The 24,157-nt window shown below is 45.5% G+C and overlaps 1 protein-coding gene across 4 annotated transcripts in view; it reads left to right on the top strand.

The window, feature by feature from the left end:
• The window catches only part of ZRANB1 (zinc finger RANBP2-type containing 1), a 54,553-nt gene that overhangs the window by 20,134 nt on the left and 10,262 nt on the right, over window positions 1–24,157 (top strand). For 2 of the 4 annotated variants that reach the window (XM_085870465.1, XM_085870475.1), the window contains exons 2-3: window positions 9,598–10,940; window positions 19,400–19,587. In XM_085870465.1, coding sequence (XP_085726591.1) covers window positions 10,142–10,940; window positions 19,400–19,587 — 987 coding nt within the window. In that variant the 5' untranslated portion in view covers window positions 9,598–10,141. Of the gene's footprint in view, window positions 1–5,673; window positions 6,511–8,190; window positions 9,069–9,597; window positions 10,941–19,399; window positions 19,588–24,157 lie in introns of those variants that run through there. The other 2 variants (XM_085870493.1, XM_085870484.1) reach the window with 2 other exon arrangements.

Below are 24,157 nucleotides of genomic sequence, written 5' to 3'. Positions count from 1 at the left end.
ATACTCTCACTTTCGCTAATTATACTCTGATCATCACGCCGTGGCCATTCGATTGTCAAAGAATGAAATTGATTGATAGCATGTACATGAATATCGGCTAGTCGCGTCGGCCAGCTTTCCATCTCGAGCGAGCAACCATATCGCCTACCGGCTTGTCTGTCTGTCTGTATGTATGTCTGTTCGGTCCAGTACTCCGTTAATACAATGGCGATTTCGATCAAACTTGGTTGGTAGGTTCATACCATGACCTAGTTGTGTGCAAATGAGAACTGTTGCTATGGACCCAAGCAATGGACCTTTGAAATTTTCAAAAAAATCTCAAATTTTTTTTCCTGAAAATCAAAAATTGGGCCACGAGCGACTTTGGGCAGTAAATTCAGCCATATTGTAAAAAGAATTCCAGCCGGATCCTATGAAAACTGTCGGAGAAGATAGACTTTGAATGAACCCTGGTCAAAAACAATAAAAAAACGAAGTTCGTTATATCTCAGAGACTGAGTCAGATATACATGAAACTGGTATGGTAGGTTCATGGTATGTCCTAGTTATGTCTGAGAAAGAAGCGTTGCTATGGACGCTTTTGTTGGCTAGTAACGGCTGAAAAACGACTAAATTCGACTTGATCGACTACCCATGTCCGCCTACCGGCTTGTATTGTGTGTGTGTGTGTGTGTGTGTGTGTGTGTGTGTGTGTGTTTTTGTGTATTTTCATGTTGGACTAGTTCAACATGAATGAAAGGTCCAATGGGGATCGGCGGAGTGCTCATCACACGCCACATGTTTTGATTTTCCTGCTGTGATTACATCACTTTCCATCTGGTTGAAGGGTTTGCATGAGCGGGAGCAATCGTCTGGGTGGCAGGTGGACGGTTGTTCTTTGTGGATTATGCGGTTTTACTGTGTGATATATAATCTGCGGCGATGATCACCATAACAGTCAGGAGATGAGTGTGTATTGTTGCGGATTCGCGCCCGCCGGCGTGCGAACGGCCACGTAACTCGAATCGCGGCACGTCGCCCACCGGACGGACAATCCCGTCGTGACCCTCTCGGACTAACGCCGGGAACTAGTCACGGGTGGGCCTTTCGGCCTCACCACGATCGTGCCAATCGGCCCCCCGCGTGGGATAGGGTTGCTCGCCAAATTCGACCTACCTAAGTACCCACACGGAGGGTAGACCGGGCGATCGCACCTCGCCGCAGGTCGACTTCGGACACGGGCCACTTCAAGCGACCCGTTCCGTACTATCGGGATAACCGAGCGGTGTTATCGTCGGCCTCGACGGTTCCGATTAATTCTCGGGCGTATTTAGCCCACTACCAACCCTTTACGTGAAGTAAGATGGAGATTCAATGAAAGAAAAGACGAAGCGAAACGGGAAAAACAGTTCAACATAAAGCACATTTATTTCGCGATGGCACACGGATAGCACACAAATACAATTATACACCAAAAGCAAATATAAAAGTCTAAGAAACACAACAATTCTGCACAAAAAGCAAATGCAACAATGCAGATCTACCACCGACTACCGAGCACACGGCAACACTTATACAGTTTTACTTCACAGACGGCGCCGACAACACATATACTCAAAGCAAAAGAAAAAGGGACCACCCTCAACGATGAGGGGGGGCAGACGGGCCTGGGGCCGAGACCGCGTCGAGCCTACCCGTCTGGTGATGAGCCGCAAAATGGCGGTGGCGCCCCGACTCCGCGGGCCTCGCTAACAGTGTCTGGAATGGGGTGGGAACGGGGCCCCCTTCTCACACTATCTCAGCGCGGGGGGAAACAGGAGGGGGTTGTTGATGCTCGGGGAAATGAGGATATCTCGCTGGCTCGGGTCCCGCGACGAGCGTCTCCACCGCGACCTCGGTCGCGTTACCGGCCTCCCCTCTCCGCAGCTCCCCGACTCTGACACGAGCGCCCTTTCGACTGCCTTCGCCGCCGCCACCTCTCCACTCTTCTCAGCTCCGTCCAACTGCTTTCTCTGACTCTTCTCTTCTCTTCTCAACTCTCCTTGACTGACTCTTTCCAACTCAACTACTTCGACTCTTCCCAACTCAACTCCTGCTCTTCCCAACTCAACTGCCTTTTTGGCGAGCGAACGCGGCCCTTTATAGCCCCCGTGGCTTCGCTCCTTCACCTTCGACCCTTTACCTCTGGCTGGCTCCCCATTGGACAGAGGAAAAGTGGGCGTGAATGCTTTTTGATCCGCGAATCTGCATATAGCGATTATACTCCGACGCATCTGGAGGCGGGGCCAAATTGCCCCACGCTCGCCGATAGGACGGAACAGAATTGGGCGTGAGTCGTTTTTGATCCGATTGCTTCGGAAAGGCTGGTGTTTTTGCACCCGCTGCTCGGTGCGCGCCCTGCACGAGTCCAGGATCGGCGCCCACAAGCGGCGCGGGAATGGCGGTGATGCGATGGTTGCGAGAGCGAGATGTGACGGTAAGGGTCGTGGCTGTGGTTGTGAAGCGGCGTTGCGGTTGGTGGTTGTTGTGTGATGGCTGTTGAGACGTGGTTGGTGGTGGTAGTAATGGTAGTAATGGCGGCTGGTCCAAAATAAAGATAGTAAAAGAAAAACGGCTATCTGGAAGGGTCGCAGCCCGAATGAATGACATTTATTCCCTCTAAACAACGGGTTTGGGCCTAACTACACATATACTTACAGAGATATCTCACCTAAGGGACCTGAATGGTGGTTTGCGAATTTCGTCAACCACAACAGTATTGTTGCACTTCTGGAAACCGCATCCCTCCAACGGCAATGGCATCCAATATACAGTGGTCCCCAGACAGTTATTTCAGTAATATACATTGAGATTGTCCCTTCTTGTCTAATGGGACAAACGGGCCAAGTGTGTTGTGTGAATCTCATAGTTATTTCTAATTATATCTCCGAACTCATTCCTATTCTTCTTTCTCTATTCCTGAGGTAAATCCAAGCAAGGGGTCCTCGCAAAGGCCAGCAGGCACTCTGCTCGGACACCCACCTGTAGAAAACCGTGGCCGCACCCTTCACGTAAGAATGCATCCTCACAGAAGACCAAAAGGAACAAAACACTGAGCGCCTACGCTGCACGGAAAATTTGCAGCACAGTGGTAATTTCCACCCATTGGGCAGAACAGATAGGAAGGAAACCAACATACGGCGCGCTGCAGCAATGCCGTGTCGGAAATAGAAGGAACAACACACCAAATACTAACAACGTACAGTACGCACACGGCGCACTCTTTTCAACCCATTTCTGAGTAATAATTATATCTCTCTCTTCTCTTAAACCCAAACCTACATCTAATAATTACATCCAATCATTTCCTTCGGTTCATGACACAGATCAGGGCCGGCACCGCGCACACCACAGCTTTTGATGAATGACCGTATCCTCAATGGCGGAGGATCGACGCGCAGCCCCAGGGTAATTTATTATTGCACACAGAGGAGGGCGCAAGTGGCACACATCTTGTTCGGGTCTGCGCATGTGTGTGTCTTCCGCGGATGGCGAGCTTCCTGTCGCTTCTCCGCCCGGCGGGGCTGTGGCCAGGCAGAGGCGTGCTGTGTGGCTCGGGCCACATGGCTTGCAGACAGGCAACACATTGACCCAGCGCTGACCACCGGTCACCATGGACGGCCCGGGAGTTCGGTGCAGGGCGATTCGTGTCGCGGGGCTCGGAGTGAGACAATGCCGCAGCTTGGAACCATCTGGCTGGAAGTAAAGTGGAGCCGCTTCTGGCCATCACGGCTGGGCCATGTGCTGGCCGGGGCTCAACTAGAGCACCGGATTTGACAATGCTTCGGGTCGTCCTCCCCACTCGCACCACGGGGTCCATAAAAGGACGGGTCGTGGGGCTGTCTGTTATTGTCTTTCCTGCTCAGCATTCCTCCTCTGCTGATTCCACATTCTTCACCGCCTTGCCGCTGACTCCACCCATCCACCCATCCACCCACCCACCTGATCCTGTCTGCCAATCCGTCCACTGCTCTGGACTCCGCCTTTCTCCACCCACTCACTTTGACTCCGCCTTTCTCCACCGACTGGTTTCTGACTCAGCCCAAAGTCCTTCCGTCACGCCTGTCGGTCGCGCGCCATCTCTCTGGATCGATGCTCAGCTGCTCGAAGTTCCACGAAACGGGAAAACGCGCCAGCTGTCAGGGAGGTATCGCCCAGCGGAGCATCTCCCCAAAACGTATTAGTGGTGCGGTCAGTCAATCGTGCAAGGTAATGAGAGACCGTTAGCCTCATCTCCTCTCCTCTCTCCTTGTGAGGTGGTGTGGGGGGAGTGGTTACATTTTGAGGACAAAAAGGTGTAATGCAACCATGCAGGTGCTCATTGTAGTTAGTGTTTTGAAGTCTGTCGTCTTTTGATGATTGTTAGACAAAAGGGTCACTCAAGCTTTATATATATATATGTATATATATATGTATATATATATGTATATATATATGTATATATATATATATATATGTATATATATATGTATATATATATATATATACGTATATATATATATATATATATATATATATATATATATATATATATATATATATATATATATATATATATATATATATATATATATATATATATATATATATATATATATATATATATATATATATATATATATATATATATACATATATATATATATATATATATATATATATATATATATATATATATAGTAATGTGGAAGGCATTTGAGGCCCATGGAAGAGCTGGACAACAGAGGATCAAAGTCCAGCAAGCAACAACCAAATAAAGCGGGTCTACAAAGGAGCAATGGAGTGAAGAGGAACTTTTAGACAAACGGGGCACTTTATGAGTGGTCATCGGTCACTGGAGTTTTTCAGGGGTTCAGGGATGTGTACTGGCTCATGGAAGAGCTGGACAACTTCCTCTTCATTAATTGTCAGGGGTGTGTACTGGCCCCCACATTTTCAGCACTTGTTTGGACTGGATTCTGGGGACGATGTTGGAGAGATCAAGTTGCGGTGCATAATTTGGGAATGTCAAGATCTCTGTCCATGATTTCGCAGATGATGCAGTCATCTTTGTGGAGGCTCTTGATCTCCTTTTGGGAGTCATCGAGATGCTGAATGAGGGGTCGGAGTCACTGGAATTATGGGTTTCCTGGGTCAAAACTAAGATCCAGGCTTTCAGTGACATCTTGGATGCTGCTATCCTGTCTCTGCCTGTTTGTGGTGAGGATGTTGAGGTCACGGAGAGATTCACTTACCTTGGCAGTGATATTCATGTATCCACTGACTGTGAGTCGGAGATCAATAGACGTCTGGGTCGAGCCTGGGGAGTCATGGATTCACTGGATCATGGGGTGTGGCGCTGCCGGTACCTGTGTGGGAGGACGAAAGTCCGAGTCTTCAGGTCCTTGGTGCTTCCAGTCTTGCTCTATGGATGTGAGACTTGGACTCTGACCAAGGATCTGAGAAGTCGACTTAATTCCTTTGGTACCAGGTCTCTTCGGAGAATCCTTGGCTATCACTGGTTGGACGTTGTGTCCAACGAGCAATTGCTGAGAGAGACTCAAATGAGATTTGTTACCTGCATAGTCCATGAACGTCAGCTGCGGCTGTATGGACACGCGGCTCGTTTTCCTGACGCTGATCCTGCTCACCAGATTCTCTCAGCGAGGGAGCCTCGTGAGTGGAGGAGGCCAATGGCCCGACCGTGTGCCTTGTGGTTGCAGCAGGTTGATCGGCATCTCAAGGAGATGGAGATGGGCCAGGCATCTGCCTGGTGGATGGCCAGAAGGAGGCCCTTGAAGTACCGGTGGAAAGTGGACGCAGCGACGCACTGCTCTCGCGCATGCTCCTATACCTGACCTGACCTGAATCGGTCATAAAGCTTACGTTTGGTTATCAACTAAGTGTTTGTGGATAACGGGAGGGATTGAGTTTAGCCATAGAAGACAGAACGAGGTTATGATAGTCGGCTGTGGCTGATGATGGAAAGGAAAGGTCATTGTTGAGGTTTCTATGAAATTGAACTCCACAATTTCATCTTGTAATTTACTATTTACTCGTATTTAGTTTTTTTCTTCTTCTTTTAACAGTATCTAAGGCTCGTAGTGTAGCTGCCACCACTCATCTCACACACACAGACTAATACACGAGACACAACACAGGACTGAGAATGAGACAAGTGCAGCCACTGAGCTTGGAGGAAGTGCCATCACTTCCTGGTGCACTCTGGGTACCTGTGACGTCACAACAATGGCCCCGCGTTTCCTACCGCACTCAGCGGGGCATTTCCTCAGGAGGAAATCCTCCTCCCCATGGATGCCAACCTATGGGAATTGTGCGTGCTCTAATCATTTTAAATGCTGAACGTCGAGCAGGGAAGCAGCACGTCCCATTTTTAAAGTCTTCGGTATGCTTTGGCCTGGGTTCAAACCGTCCACCTCCCAGACCCGGAGCGGACGCCCCGACCATTACACCACAGAGTGTGGTTCAATCGACAATGACAAGTTGAGTCGAGTAAGTACGGAGGGAATTTGAGGAAGTGTGTAATTGATCTTCGGTGCCCAAATGGAGGCAGATGTTGAATGGAGGATGTTTGTGTGTGTGCTGTGGAATGGGAGACCATGCTTTGCCCAAAAGGTTATCAGAGGTAACTGTTTCAATCGTAAACGTTTTGTTCCTCCCACGGGAACTTGTGTGGGGTCAGTGTGAACTTGTTTCGACCTTGAAGTTATTGGTTGAAACTCTATTTCTTGGTGTTCGGTTAGTGAAGCTTGGAACGGATCAATTTCTCATCCTCGTCGCTTCCCTTGGGATTAAACGTTCACTTGGATCACTGGCTGCTAATGTTGATCACATTTTATTTATTTAAGGCCGACCTGCCATGAGTGTTCTCGATTCAGCCAAGCGTGCATTGGAACAACGGCATTGATTTGATGTAAGATTAGTAATGGTTATCTGATGTGATGGGAAGCACTGCATTGTGCTAACGGCTAACCACTTGTTGTAAGCTGTTATTATTAAAAGAAACACCATATTCTGGTGGAACCCTCCCACCCCGACCCTTTTTGCCCCCTTCTTTCCTGGCCACCCTTGTTCCTCTGACCTTGCTGCGGCGACAGGGAAAAGACATTGCAAAAGTAAGACGGAAGATGGACAGCCGACTCTCGTGTTGCGAGGACAAGAGATGGAGTTGTGACAGATTTGTCTGCGGGTTTTGTCCCAGCGTGTGGCGGACGTGTCCTTGCCTGTTGAGTGTTAAATCTATCCTGACATGGAAGTGTGGAGTTCTTTTTTAATCGGCTGGCTTTTTGCCCACGTTGCCTTGATGCCCTTTCTATTCATCGAGCTCCCTCAGGGGGATCGTAGTGACGCTGGGTGTCTGTTTGTGGCCTGGCAGGTTTATCTCTGGCAATGCACACACTTTGAACCGGCACTTGGAAGCTCTGTCGTGTTTCCTTTCTCGGTTTTGTTTGTGAAATGTGGAGTTTTCTTTGTTCACGCAGGTGCTCAGTATTTGTGAGTTGGTGGATGTGTGAACCCTGGAAGCTACAATTTACCTTTTGTCTCATCCGAGCTCAGTCTGTCATTCTTCTCCACCCCAGGCAGCCATTGTCAATGACCTCTGCTGTCGCCGTTCATTAAATGTGTTTTTTTTTGTAGTCTGCCTTCGACGATTTTTTGTTGTTGATGAGGTAGTTTTATAAGTCTGCATTTAGTCACCCGTCTCGTTTTCTTGCAGGAATCTAAAACACAATCGGAGACGTCATTGTGTGTTGTAGGAATCACGAGGACACCAAGGAACTATGGACAAATTGACGCAGGATGTTGGATTTGAACCTGTGATCCCGACATCATGAGCCGCATCTGCTCGGTCGAGAATGTCAAACGGGCCGACCCAGTCACCTGTTTGGTTGTTTGCTTATTTATTACCTCTGCCACCGAAGGTGAAGGAGGCGATGATTTCACCCCTTACTGTCTGTTTGTTCGTCTGCCTGTCTGTTTGTGTACGGGATATCTCTAAAAGTTGTGGACAGATTCGGATGAAACTTGGTCAACACGTTGTGTGTGTGTGTGTGTGTGTGTGTGTGTGTGTGTGTGTGTGTGTGTGTGTGTGCGCGAGTGCGCGAGAGTGTGTGTGTGTGTGTGTGTGTGTGTGTGTGTGTGTGTGTGTGTGTGTGTGTGTGTGTGTGTGTGTGTGTGTGTGTGTGTGTGTGCGCGCGAGATAAGGAAGAATTGATTCGATTTTGGTGAAGATCCGAATCCACATCTAGCTCGGAGAATTATTTAATTTTTTAAGTGATTCTTCACCATTGAGAGATCGGGCTCAAAACAATATGGTGCTGTGTGGCATGATATTTCAAACATGGACTGGGCCCGATATGTTCCCGTGGATCAGGCATTGCGTGGTGGAGGTATGCGCTCTACCGAGTGCCCTTCTAGTTTATTTTATCTTTATCTCCCTGATCCGGGTTGTTGCTGAGTTCTCATGTCCAATGTGCCCCTCTGTAGTAGGCCCGTCATTTATTTGCATGTTTGGAAGTAATTTTTTGGACTTTAGATGATAAAAGTTAATTCTTAACCTCAACACCACTGGAACGACCATCTATTTTGATGGGTAATTGTGTTGCTCGTGCCAAGCCTTTGTGTGAAGGCCTATATTTCAGGCAACCTTTTGTTTACCTTGTAGGATGAGGACAACGCCCATTACTATTCTGGAAAGCGCTGCCCTCAACAGTGCTTGCATCACCTGGCAAACAAAAGCCTGTCCTTTGTAATGTGGTTGGTGTCCTACCTTGGTTTTTGTCATGCCTCCTATTTTTAGCTCTCCTGATAATCCACACTCTGCTCACTCTGGCTCTAAATACTGGTAAGCTCGGTTCGGTTAGGCCAGCCTGGGCCTGACTTCCATGCTGTGTATTTGTGGAAGGCAATATGGGAGGGAGGGAAGGATTTGGAATCGCGTGCTTGTTATTCGTACGACGATGGCTTATCACCAAAAAGGATGTCACCTCGGCGGGAATGATCAAAATATCCTACACGGCGATTAACTCCACAACGTGGCTGTCTTCATGGTGAGCTCAATCAGCCATCGAAGGGCTGGAGTGTAAAGCTTCTTGTCTTTAAAAGACTACGGTAATGGTGGTATACAGTAATGGCGTAATGACGTGGTTACAGATTTGTGGGGAAATTATTGCCCCGATAATTGTATTTTCATAATTTGTTATTTTTATCACCAGTGATCAAGAACTCTGGAATGGGAGAAAGAAAACAATCCTCATCACGTGCACCCTTGTAATTCCAGGCGCAGGCGGCGGCGTCCTTATTTACCGTGGATTTTCGGTGTCGTGCGAACGTGGCGTTTGTGTGTGCCGGTGCTGACGAGGTTGTTTTACTGAACTTGAGCGGTAAATTCAGGATGTGCTTTGAAGCTTTGCCTCGTCCGTCCGTAGGAGCACAAACAAGCATAAGAGATGTAACCTTAACTCTAACTCCCCAACAGCACAAATTGTACTCTAACTTGAATTTTCCCCCATCCCCCCTCCTACCCCATCCCCGTCCCACCCACCCCCTCCGCCCTTCACTCTGTTGACTCTGCAACAGGACTATTGCTGACAATGGCGCCACCTTGTTGACTTCTGGATACCGTTGACACATCGTGTTCCTTCTACAATCGACAAGGATACAGCAGGCCGCTACACCCTACCCCCTGCATATACACACACACACACACACACACACACACACACACACACACACACACATACACACACACACACACACACACACACACACACACACACACACACACACACACATACACACACACACACCTAAATAACAATTTCAATTTGGACAAGCAACTGATACAAAGTCTTCCTTCTATCACTTTTCAGTGTCTTGGTTGTTTATTTTTTCTCCCTTTGCCATTCTTCTTTTTCATCTTGTGCCTTCTCTCAACTTTGCCTCTCCTCCTAATCTCCATTTTTCATTGGAATCCCTCTTTTCTACTTTGTTTATTTTTTTGGGGGCTTTTTTATTGTTTCCCTGCATGACCTTCTATGTCTCAGCAGTGGATCATTTTTCAGTCATTCTCTCATTATTATTTTCTTTTCTTCACCTCGACTCCCGGTGAGGGAGGGATAAGATGTCGGAATGTGCACCGAAGTGGTTTTGTGACTACTGCACGTACGAGAATTGGCCGTCGGCCGTCCGCTGCACGATGTGCTCAATGCCACACCAATCGTTGAACATCATTTCTGCACCTGAGACTCTGGGTAGTCCCTGTGAAGCCGAGAGCCACTGGTGGGGCAAAGCCGGGGGAGGAGTGAGATCTACACCCCTTATCTGTCCTGATTCCAGCGTGCGCACCGTGGACGCTGCACCTGAAACGCCGGCGGGAAAGTGGGCATGTGCCACGTGCACCTACCAGAACCTGGCACGTGCGCTACGATGTACTGCTTGCCTCTTACCGAAGGGGACTCGCAGTCCTGCTGAGCCGCAGGGTTGTGCTGCTTGGGCAACCTCGCAACCACAGCCAACATCTCCTGGACATGCCGACGAACTCATTAACAACGACCGCAATCGCCTAAATGCTCGTTACTCTAAATGGACCTGTTCTATCTGCACCTACGATAACTGGCCAAAGTCACTCAAATGCTCCGTGTGTGGCCATTCACGACCTAATTACTTTGATGTTCCCGAGGGACCCGAAGTGTGGGCTGGAGAAAGAACTGCAAGTGACGGGACTCCCGTCGTAGCACCAATCTCGACCACTCGTACGTCACCTTGCGTCGGTCGCAGGGATCTGGGCAGCACTTCTGGCTGTCCACGTATCGAGGTGGCTGGCGCTGTGGGCAATGAACGAGAAGTGGATGCCAAGCGGCTAAAGCAAATCAAGAACCGACTACGCAAGACAGATTGGTTATTCCTGAACGCATGTATTGGTGAGTTTTTAATGCATCACTGGTTAATATTGGTGAGTTTTTAATGCATCACTGGTTAATATTCTTTCTTGTGCACTTTAATGCTTTACTTGCCCGAACGTTGAAACAGCTTCATGTGAAGTTTTTGATCCCGTGGTTCCAACATTTGCTTGTCGGTCTTGTTGTAAACTCTCGGACTTGTGTTCCACAAGCAGGGAGCAGGGTGTTGCATCATCTTGTGTGCACTACATCAGATGGAATAGTGAGCTCGGAATCCATCTCTCAACATAGATTAGACCGCTTATAATACTTCATTTTATTTTATTGTAGTCAGTTGGCAGCACTCCGTGTGTGTGTGTGTGTGTGTGTGTGTGTGTGTGTGTGTGTGTGTGTGTGTGTGTGTGTGTGTGTGTGTGTGTGTGTGTGTGTGTGTGTGTGTGTGTGTGTGTGTGTGTGTGTGTGTGTGTGTGTGTGTGTGTGTGTGTGTCCCCATGCCTGAAACTGCAGGAATTCCATTTTTCATCAATTAAAATGAGTACTTTACTTTCCTTTCTTTGGGGAAACTGAAGTTGGAATTCAATTGTAGAGATACACAATTTGTGCACACAAGACCATTTCATTTGAAATGAAAGAGAGGCGCCCAGGAATGAATGAAGAACTAAAGGATGTCATATTGATACTTGACAGTGTTCCCAAATGTAAATCACGAGGACTGGATATACATTGCTGTCACTTTATCATGGAGAAAGGAATGACTATTAGGAACCTGACTTTCCATGAATAGATCAAAGTTGAGAAGAACAGTACTGAAGTGTTTTTACTGCCAACTGTAGACTGGAATTTCAGCTCGTAATGGTAACGAGAAAGCATCCCAAAATGCAGAGCCCATGCATGACCTTTCACTCAAACTAAACTGAACAAAAACACCAACTAAAATATATATACTTTAAAATATTGATTTTTTTTTTCCAGATTCTCATGATAAAGGTTTGTTAAAAATTTAATGTCAAAAGTTTAAATGGTTAAAAAATGATGCTCTGGACACACACACACACACACACACACACACACACACACACACACACACACACACACACACACACACACACACACACACACACACACACACACACACACACACACACACACACACACACACACACACACCATGTTGACCAACAACATACAAACTTCTGACAGGAATAATCACAGAAATTATGTACTAGCAACTAACACAAGGTGGAGGCCTAGAGGCAGAACAGAAAGCATGCAAGAGAGGATGCTACGGAACAATGGACCACCAACTACTAAAGAAGGCCATACTTGAAAACTGTAAAACCAGAATAACCAAATTCTCCACAACCTGGATAGACTACAAAAAAGCTTTTGCTCGTGTTTCGCATTAATGGATTATAAAATGCATGCAATTGTACAAGATCGAAACCCATTGAGAAAGGAATGGAGCTATGGAACACCGCATTGATACTGCAATACTTGGAAGGAAAGCTCGAAATAACTAGAGTGAAGATATGTCGCGGGATCTTCCAGGGAGACAGCCTTGTGCCCCTCCTATTTTCCCTGGCCCTATACCCACAGAGGAACTGCATTCATGAGAAAGGACAGGGATACACCCTTACTTCCCAGAAGAGAATGTCTAAAGAGACAAGAAAGGTGACACATTTACTGTACATGGATAATTTAGAACTCTTTGCACCAAACGACGAAAAATTGTCAGAACAACTCAAATTGGTGAAACGGTACTGTAACGACATTCGAATGGAATTTGGTCTCGATAAGTGTGCCGAGTTCACATTCATACAAGGTAGACCAACGAAAACGGACAACATCGAAATTGACACAAATGCAACAATACAGGAGCTAGAGTCAGCCAAGGTTTCTTAACCTTTTTAGTATTGTTTCCCCCTTTAAAATTGCCAAATAATGATATTTCCCCCCACCACATTATCAACACTAAATTAATTTGAAAAACAAATTTATTTTAAAAATTATTCCAATAAATATTTTCATAAAAATATTGATACACAATTTATTGCATAACGTTAATAATATTATATTGTTTTAACATAAGCATTCCTAACATCAGCATTAATTTTTGTTCCGCTAATTTTTCATTGCTTGGGAAGCGTATTGGGATGACTTATTCAACGCAATAAATAGTTTGAAAATTGTTCAACCGAAAAAATAATTTCCCCCCTGAAATCCAAAAATTTCCCCCCCCCCCAGGTTAAGAATTACTGAGCTCGACAAATGAAACATCATACAAACACCTCATAGTGGAAGAAGGCCACCTAATATGTCACAAACAAATGAGCAAAGCAATTACAAAAGAATACCTGCGCAGAACAAGGATGATCCTGAAAACATAACTTTCTCCAAGGAACAAAATCATAACCATAAACCAACTCACAATACTGGTCTTCCAGTACAGCTGCAGAAATCAATAAACTAAATCTCAAAATAATGAAACTCCTTCCACTTCCCATCCACAAAATGTTTCACAAAAATCAATGCATTCCAAGAATGTACCTGCCGACACGAGGAGGAGGTCGCGGCCTAATGGACCTCAATCAGGTACACAGAATGACAACCATATTATTGGTTGAGTACGTGAAAAGTGCAACAGACTACTAAATCCAATTTGTAAGCAAAACACGAAGACATCAAATCAGAGTAGGTATCCCCTACCCCACCAAACAATTTTTTTACAGAAACAGGTGCAAATAGAAGATATCACACATGAAACCGAAACAGCAACAAATACAGCCCCAATGATTGCAAAAAAAGCCAAAATAAAAATACAAGACGAAATACCAACAGATATACAGTGACAACGGGGAGAAACAAACAAGCATGGGGATATAAAAAGAGTTCGACAAATTGGGCATTAAAAAGAAGGTCCTTTGGAATGGCGAAGAAGGGGTCAGCTCCACTGGGATGGAGAGCGAACCATTATATATGTCCAAAATCAAGGACACGACAACATTGGCTTTAAGAAGATAGCAGGACTGAGTCAATCAGGCAAGTGTAGGTTCTGCAAGAGAGGAACAGAAAGTTGAGCCACCTTCTATCAGGATGTAAAAAACTCATGTCAGAGCAGGTGTACACATAAAGGCACAACAAGGTATGTAGAATAATCCACCGATACGTCTACAAAAGTCTCATGTCCCAGTTCCACAAAACTCATGGAAACACAAAGCAAAAACAATCACTGAAAACAAGGAAGTAACTCGCATACAACCTGATGATCCCATCGAGCATGAACATTGAAAACAAAGCATTGTGACCGGACATAGTACCGAGGTACAAAAAAATAAAAGAAGGCATTGCTAATCAAGGCTTCAGTACCCATCAATTTTTGCTTAAACGATGCAGAAATCAATAAAATGACCAAATACCAACACCTCCAAATATGAAGGGAGAAGATCCTGGAAGCTGAAGAGATCCAAAATTGTACCAGTGATAATTGGAGCAACCGGGATGATAAAAAAGAACCTCAGAGATCTTAAAAACCATCTCTGGGAATATTACTACAAACAAACTGCAGTTGGAAGCCGTCCGGGGCTCAGCGAAGATCCTCAAGAGAGCCCTCGGCACAAAACTTTGAAAACAAAATTTAACAGCTTGGTTTATGATTCCTGACCGCCCTTACCAAAACGGAGGTGGATACGTCGAGACTTGGGAAGACTCCGATTCCATTCTCCATTCCACATTCTGAAACCCACATATGAAGATAACTAACGCGGCACAATTTCGACTGATTGTTGTTCATTTTCACATGTTCTCAATCATCACTTGAGACAGAACAAACACCATTGTTAACTTGAGTACTGTGTCATTGTCTTGTGGATCGTATCCAGCAACTCACGCCACGCTCCTGCCATGACTGATGAATGCTTTCTATATTAAGATACAATTTATTCATTACACCCAAGTGGTGTACGACTGCAACCAAATGTTTACATTTATTAAGGCCTCAGTCACATTTGCTCTACGGCGAGGATACAGCGGCCGTACGCCCTCTGAGTTGACAGAAACGTGCGGCGGCCACAGAGTTTCTCCGGTGGCCTCAGGGTGGCCCTACGCCGTTTGGCTATCTTTTACAGGCCGTAGGGGTCGCCGTGGAATTATAACGTGGAGTTATAACTTTTTTCATTTCTACGTTCGCTGTAGCAATTCGACAAGCCGAAAAAAAAAAAAAAAGTGGTTAAAAAAAAAACAATAATAGTAAATGAACCCACTCGTTACTGTCCGTCTGGCCACACGTTTGCCTTAGGGCCCCTCCTGCGGTCGCCTTGCGGGCACCTTGAGGCTACCTTCCGTCTGCCTTAAATTCTATGGCCACCGCAGGGCCCCCTTATGGTTAAGGTCACATCAAATCAAAGACCGTACGGCAACCCCACGTTTTCGGTCTCCACAATTACTAAATACGCCGTGTGGCTCCCCAAAAAATAAAAACATGTGACTGCAACATTGTGTGACCGTGGAAATACTGCGGCCGCCGTATAATTGCTTGTGGCCGTAGATTTTGGAGACCCCACGGCCGCCGTGGCAAATGTGACTTAGGCCTAACCTCGTCGAAGGATTCGGAGAGGTTATTGCATTTGCGTCCGTTTCTTTGTTTGTTTGTCCACACAGGACTTTTGTGTTTTTCTCTGCAACCTCTTGTCTAATTGAGACAATTTTCACCATTGGTGTGACTACTCATGGATAATATTTCAATGATAATTATGATGTCATAGGTCGCATGGTGTGGCAGCCATATTGTAAAAACGGTTAAACTTTGGACCTGTATCTGAAACCACATAAAGGAAAAAATTTAAACTTGGTACATCGCAAGTGCTCATGGGGAATGAGTCTGACTTTTTTTAATGATGTCATCGGTGCCCTCGTTATGACGTCATAATTGTATATGTAGAATTCCACATCCGATCAGTTTGAAAATTTTGAGGGTCATCTTGGGATAAAATGGTCCACAGAAAAAGAAATCATGATGTCATTGGTCAAGTGATTTGGCAGCCATATTGTTTTTAATACAAAAACTTTCAAAAATCTTCCCTGAAGTGGTTGAACAGATCAAGGCAAAATTTTACACAAATGACCGCTTGTCCATGAGGAACAAAAGGTTCAGACATATGATGTCATGGTCACATGGTTTGGCACCCATATTGGATTTACCCGAAAAACCTGTAAAAATCTCCTCCAGAACGGCTGGACAAATCGAGGGGAAACTTCACACAAGTGTTCCTCAAGCCATGGGTGTATGAGTGGCACATTGTAAGTACTCCTCATGGGGAATGAGTGTGGTATTTTTATGTCATTGGTGCTTGCCTTCATTATGACGTCATAATTGTATACGTAGAATGCTGCATCTGATCAGTATAAAAATTTTGAAGGTCATCTCGGGACAAAATGGTTCACAAATTTTTTGATGACGTCCTTGGTCACGTGATTCGGCAGCCATATTGTTTAAAAAAATTTTTTTTGTTACCTTCAAAAGTCTTCTCTGAAATGGCTGAAAAGATTGAGGCGAAACTTTACACATATGACCGCCTATCCATGAGGAGCAAAAGGGTCACACATACAGTATGACATCATCGGTCACATTGTTTGGTAGCCAAATTGGATTTACTGAAAACCCTATAAAAATACACCACTCAAAAGAAGTGCTGGCGAGGGTTTGCAATCTCTGATGGCTCTTTTTCTTGTTTGTTTATTTAATTTTTATCACCACAATATCCAAATCCTCGATCGCATTTGGCACTCTTTCGATAGAAGTGGGTTACTCGTGTTACATTTTCAGGTTGTGCGTCCGTCCTTTATTGGGTTTTTTGTTGTTGTATTTACCATGGTAACTTGTGAACCACTTGATGGATTTCAACCAAACTTGGCATAAGAAGAACAAAGATGAACTGTGTAGATGTTGGGTTATCTTTGGGTGTTCCTTCCACCACTGAAGGTGGACGGAGGTTATGTTTTCACCCCTGTTTATTACTGTCTTTGTTTGTTTGTTGCATGAAAGCAGGATATCTCAAAAAGTTAAGGATAGATTCGCATGAAACTTGGTGGACAGGTTGAGTTTGTGAGGACGACGAATTGAAAGATTTTGGTGAAGATTCAAATGCTAGAATTTTAAAAGTGATTCTTCACCACTCATAGGGCCAAAAATGATATCTAGCATGATATCTCAGAGTTATGCACGATTATTACAAAACATGGAGGATGATTTGCTTAGGTGACAAGAACAAGCTGATTCAATTTTGGTTCAGGTCTGGATCCAGATCCGGCCTATTGGTGGGATACAAATCATAAACTGTTCAGCCTGGCGGAGGTATGCGCTCTACCGAGTGCCGTTCTAGTTTTCAATGCGTTCACCTCTTCTGTTATTCATTACACTATACTCCTCTTGTTGCATAACAAGGTTTGGACTGAGGTTGTAATATAATCGTCGTTAACGTGTGAAGAATGTTCATTTATCATTATCAGGCTTGCATTTTGTCAAACGACCCTCTTACTCTGAGAAAGAGCCAGGTCTCATCGACCAGCCGATAAAAGATCAATATTTTATTAATATTATAACTTTGGTCATTTATCTTATTTTTAGCTCACCTGGAACAAATTGTTCATCAGAATAAACTGTTCATCAGTGTCTTGACTTGACGACATCATGGTTATAGTCTCCACTCTTGAGTCCGAGAGGTCGATTGTTCAATTCTGACCCTGACTAAGTCACACCAAATGCTTTATAAATGGTATGTGTCCCTTCCTTGACACTAAGAATTTAGAGGATAACACATGGAAAACCCTGAGGGGGTGGGGGTTTCCCTAAATTTCTCTGTTGATTGTGAGGTAAGAAGCAGAAAGCAATGTCATGAAGCTGGTGTTCCCAGTACCCAAAGTTCCATGGAAAATGATGTCACTTTCCCCAAATTTAAACATGTGTTTGTTTGAACTAAAATATCTGGAGCTGTCTCATGCATAAATCTGTAGCTGTAAGGATAAGGCTTTTTATTTTTTTCTGATGAAGGATATGGGTAAGACTCTCTTTCTCCATCGGGTAAGGGCAAGGCTCTGTTTCTTGGACTAAGGGTAAGGATAAGGCTCTTTTTTTCTCTAAAGAAGGGTAACTTGTAAGGCCTTAACCTGCTAACTCAAATCCTCACCTGCGTCCCCTTCAGTGCCCTTACCGGCAGCCCATTCGGTGCACGACTCATCAGCACCTTCACCTGCGTCCTTTTCAAAGGAGTTCACTGGATTCTAAGTCGTCGTCGTATCTTAAAAATTGGATACAGTACCTGCTGGGTTTTTTTTTTGTAAGCATTTTTAAAGAAACTATTTCGTGCATTCGTGTTCATAAAATTTTAACATTTTCCTCGAATCACAAACTGCCAGGAACCGATCCCCCTTTTTCCCAATGAAACAATGCCCCGACATTCGCGGAATTTTTTTTAGGAACATATCCCCACGAATGTCGGGGTCTTGGTGTGTGTGTGTGTGTGTGTCTGTGTCTGTGTCTGTGTGTACCATATATTTCACAACTATCAAAAGGATACACAACAAATTTAAGTCTTCTCAGTAATCAAAAGTGAAATGTATTAAATAATAATCATCCCGACATTACGTTTTATTGATGAAACGAGTATTATGTTGCCTCTGGCTCCAGTGAATGAGGATGGTGACACTTGTAATTAAATGTTTCACTCGAGTGTCAATACCTCTGCAGTGAAAATATAGGCCGACTTCATTTGAATTGCTTCCATTTGATCAATAACCGGGAAAACAGGGCTTGTTTTTATTTTTTTTTACACCCCCCCCCCCCAAAGGGAAGAAACACTCGCACCTCACTTGGATCAAATCCTCCTTGAAGAACACTCTATATTCAGAACACTTTAACGATCTGAATTGAGTTGATACATTCGTCACTATCCAAATGCTAGCACGATGATTCAGTCCTCATGGCCCCTTGATTCACCATGTCTGCGGTGACCTGGAATTGTCCATGTGAAAGGTGTTTGGATCTCTTTGAAACCAGTTCTGCTCTGCCGTTCATTTGGCATCAATGGATTTGATTATGTTGTTACGACGACGACTTCAAATATTACAAAAAAAACCAAGAAGATACTTTTATGGTACTTTGGGTCACCTTTGCTATATGATGGCGACGTTGCAATTTGGGCAAGTGATCTGTCAATGCAATGTGAAGTGCAGTTTCTTCTGAAGAAGCTTATCTGTGCGAGCGATTTACACCTCATCATGAATGTTTGAAATCATTGAATATTTACACTCTCAGATGTATATATCTGTCAAAGGGGGCCATGTTCTCATTTATGTACCTGGGGTGAAGGGTGTGGGGGTTTTTTTTTTTTTCCTCGTTAAACCTGAAACCCCATCTTGAGAGCAGACGTAATCACCAAAGTGATATTGTGTAGAGAACACTCCTGACCGTCTTGTCTATCCGTTAGGTGTGGTAGAGGGTGATTTTGCGGCTGTCGAGGCATACAAGACGGCAGGAGGTGACATTGCGCGGCAGCTCTCGGCGGATGAGGCTCAACTCCTTAGTCGGCCGTCCGCGTTTGACCAGAGGCATACGCTAGTGCACCTAGCGATCCGCTTCCAGCAGCAGGACATCCTGGCCATGCTGCTTACAGAGGTGTGTCCCAATATTTCTAACCTTGCATTTAATGTACGATGTAATTGTAAAGACATCGTGTCATTGGAGACCTTATCGTTGCGTTTAAGCAACGATGAGCAGATGAATTGGTGACCATTGGGGCGATCACTTGATGCCGGATGGTACATGCTCATAAACACGTTCATTTTTATTTATTTAATAAACTATTTGAGCTGCATCCACTTCATTGCACGGCAATGTGGAATTGTGTTTCTGTTACGTGTAACGAAGACGGTAATGCACAAGTTCCAAGTTGTCAGGGTGGTGTGTGGTGAAGGTCGTTTTTCTCCTCTGCTTATCTTTATTGACATAAGTAATGCTTTCAGAGTTGGTTAAGCAAAGTATTATAAAGTCTATTTCTATGGTTACTGTTCCACTAAGGTGTATGGTAAAACATTTTTTATTCTCTGCCATAACAGGGATGTGCTTTGTTGCACTACCATGAGATCGGATGATTAGACTATTTCATTTTGGCTCTTGGTATATCTTGTTATACCAAAAACAAAAGCAAAAGATTTTCTGTTCGCATGTAAGCCCATGTGTAGGCATGTAAAGCCATGTGTGGCCGTGTAAGCCCATGTGTGGGCATGTCAGTCCGCGTGTGCACATGTAAGCCCATGTGTGAGCACGTAAACCCCTGTGTGCATGTGTGAGCCCATGTGTGGCCATGCTTGGCTGTTCATGATGGTATTTATATTGATGCCCATGTGAATAAAGCCTGAGATGAAACACGGGCCAGTTTTATCGCTTTCTTTGTTTTTTTGCAGAATCCACTTTGAAAGTCCTGTTGCACCTTTTTATTCCCTGCCAACTTCATTCCGTCCGTCCGTCCGTCCGTCACATTTTGTTTCCGGAGCTCAACCACAAATCCCCTCAAGATATATTTACGAAATTTGGTACACATATCAAGCAAGTGGTGAACTGGTGCCTTTTGATATTTTCTAATTGATAGGTCACATGGTTCGTCAGCCATCTTGGAATGAAAATTAATAAATTTTTAAAATCTTCTCCAGAACGGCTGGACAGATCAAGGGGGAACTTCACGTACATATTGCACACGCTTAGGGAATATAAGTTTGTTAATCCTCATTTACTATGGCGGGAGATATCGAAGACTTTGTCTTCAATGGATGCTCGTTCCTTTTTGGTTGTGCCTGTTGTGAATGAGGAAAGCTTGTTTAATAGAGGATGCATTGCCTGTTGTCGTCTAAATTGCTGACAAACCCATCTCTTGGATTGTCGTCAAATGATCACATATTCGGAAAAGGAACAAGATGTGAAGCTTGAGCCAGGCAGAATGGAGTGGGAGCCGGGTCCTGCGGAAAATGTGGCACGGAGCCGAGTGCAGCGGAAGATGCGGCATGGAGCCAGGAGCAGGGTCCAACAGAAAATGTTCCACGGAGCCAGGAGCAGGGTCCAGTGGAAAATGCTCCACGGAGCCTGGAGCAGGGTCTAGCGGAAAATGCGGCACAGAGCCTGGAGCAGGATCCTGCGGAAGATACGGCACTGAGCCTGGAGCAGGGTCCAGCGGAAAATGCGGCACGGAGCCTGGAGCGGGGTCCAGTGGAAAATGTGCCATGGAGCCGGGAGCAGGGTCCAGCGGAAAATGCAGAACGGAGCCTGGAGCCGCGTCCAGCGGAAAATGCGTCACGGAGCCGGGTCCTGCGGAAGATGTGGCACGGAGCCTGGAGCAGGGTCCAGCGGAAAATGCGCAATGGAGCAGGGTCTGGCGGAAAATGCGGCACGGAGCCTGGAGCAGGGTCCAGCGGAAAATGCGGAACGGAGCCGGGAGCAGGGTCCAGCAGAAAATGCGGAACGGAGCCTGGATCCAGCGGAAAATGCACCACGGAGCAGGGTCCAGCGGAAAATGCGCCACGGAGCAGGGTCCAGCGGAAAAGGCACCACGGAGCCGGGAGCAGGGTCCAGTGGAAAATGTGCCACGGAGCCGGGAGTAGGGTCCAGCGGAAAATGCGGAACGGAGCCTGAAGCTGGGTTCAGCGGAAAATGCACCACGAGCCCGGAGCAGGGTCCAGCGGAAAATGCGCCACGGAGCCGGGAGCAGGGTACAGCGGAAAATGCGGAACGGAACCGGGAGCCAAGTCCTGCGGAAAATGCGGCACGCAGCCGGAGCCGGGTCCTGCGGAAAATGTGGCACGGAGCCAGGTGCTGGGTCCTGCAGAAAATTCAAGCCATTGATGTCGGAAACCACAGTGAGGAACAAGGTGCGATTGACGTTTTGAGTATAACCCCTTAGTCAGAGGAAAAAAAAAAAATAATTTCTGTTATTCCGTTTGTCGTATTTTTCCTGAGCTTCCTTTTCACGTGTGCCCATATGTTGTCTCGAGGGCATTAAGAGACAAAGCCATGTGTGGACTGGTACCACAGGTTGAGGCAGGTAGAATACATCCTTTCGGAAGGTCGAGGGAGAGAGAGAGAGAGAGCCAGCCTGGTTTTTTTAAAATAATATTATTTATTTTGTGAAATCCACAATCAAATTGTAATTTCCCTCATATTAACTCTGGTTTTTGAAGCTCATTATTCATATTTAGATTGATGCTGCCTTCATCTGGATTTGAACTATGTTACATTGATGTTTGTGTGCAAATTTTAAACGGATCATAAAGTCAATGAGATAAAATTAATTTGATTCTGGTGTTTTTGGCGGGAGTCGAGTTATAAACCACCTTTCCTTCATTGTATGTGTCGTTACGGGTTTGCCGTCCGGGTCACGTGTGGCCTCTTGGACGCGCTTCCCGACTTTTGACCCTGAAGCCGTTGAGCCGCAGATAACCCAACAAACAACCACGGATGCCGTCTGAGACAACTAACTTAGGTAGGATCCTCACTTCCGATTCCCACGTTACCCTCCCGGCAAATCCATCCCCCCACAAAGGGAACCGCATGGGTGAAACTCTTCCGTATGTGTACGGAAATCCGTATTCTTGTAACAATCCATATGTTCGTAATCAGAAAAGCAGGCAGGAGAACAACTATCTTTGTCGGTAAATACGGAAATGGTGTCCAATGTTGGATTTTCTCGTCGCCGTTCCCTCCTTTGTACTTCACGGAAAATACTGAAGTGCCGTCTTTACATTGCATGAGGTAAAGACTCGATTCTGCTGCACACAAATACAAAACCTGAAGATGTCTGCTGGTCACGATGGAGTTTGTGACCACATCTATACGAGTAACCTAACAAGGGACTTTGACGCAGGACATTTGGCCCATCATGCCTGTGCTGCACCACTACCACGTTCAATACATCCATCAGGCTCTCGACTCAATTTAATCGTTGGGGGGAGTGGGGATGAGAAAAGTGTGGCAGGCACAGGGACTGCAGTGTTCTAAGTGCAAATAAAATCAATATTTTAAAACTCGTATGTTCATTATGACTTGTAACTCTCCCTTGTACATGTGTCGTGGTGTGTGTTTTTTGACCCCTGCTGGAGGGGGTGGTTAGAATTATTAATTCCGTTTATCTCTTTGTGGAGAACGTTACCAATTTTAACTTCCCCTGTGAATTTGCTGCTATCGAAGCTGTACCGAAACGTTTTTCACGTGATAACTCTGCAATGATCGGTCACCACACCAATACCAGTTTATTTTAAGAAGGCACAGGACGACAAAAACTGAGAATCCTGGAACAAAGGACAGACGGACATGAAAACGGGCACAGAAATATATAAAGTACTCTCGATTCAATATCAGGAAAGCCTAATTGCTGCAGGAAATATAAACCAATCAAAATGGCCACGAGCACACACCAGCGGGTGCCAGGCGAGGTCTTTTGGGCAGACATTGTGGCGTTCATGAGTCCAGTATCTGCCAAGTAAAGAAATGCGCAGAAAACAAAGGGGGTAGTGAATGCTCTAGTTTACACGGGAGCGAGGTTGATTCCAGGAAACCCCTCCGTTACATGACTCATGAGTTGTAAAGGGGGTAGTGCATGCTCTAGTTTACACTGGAGCGAGGGTGATTCCGGGAAACTCCTCCATTACATGACATGTGAGTTTTAAAGGGGTAGTGCATGCTCTAGTTTATACTGGAGCGAGGGTGATTCTGGGAAACTCCTCCATTACATGACATGTGAGTTTTAAAGGGGTAGTGCATGCTCTAGTTTATACTGGAGCGAGGGTGATTCTGGGAAACTCCTCCGTTACATGACTCATGAGTTGTAAAGGGGGTAGTGCATGCTCTAGTTTACACTGGAGCGAGGGTGATTCTGGGAAACTCCTCCATTACATGACATGTGAGTTTTAAAGGGGTAGTGCATGCTCTAGTTTATACTGGAGCGAGGGTGATTCTGGGAAACTCCTCCATTACATGACATGTGAGTTTTAAAGGGGTAGTGCATGCTCTAGTTTATACTGGAGCGAGGGTGATTCTGGGAAACTCCTCCATTACATGACATGTGAGTTTTAAAGGGGTAGTGCATGCTCTAGTTTATACTGGAGCGAGGGTGATTCTGGGAAACTCCTCCATTACATGACATGTGAGTTTTAAAGGGGTAGTGCATGCTCTAGTTTACACTGGAGCGAGGGTGATTCTG

Source organism: Eptatretus burgeri, chromosome 1 (assembly GCF_056783735.1).
Source record: "Eptatretus burgeri isolate ZD-2024b chromosome 1, Ebu_testis_v1, whole genome shotgun sequence".
Lineage (NCBI taxonomy): Eukaryota > Metazoa > Chordata > Myxini > Myxiniformes > Myxinidae > Eptatretus > Eptatretus burgeri.
Note: the sequence above shows the minus strand (reverse complement) of the source record. Positions and strands in the feature narration are given on the sequence as shown.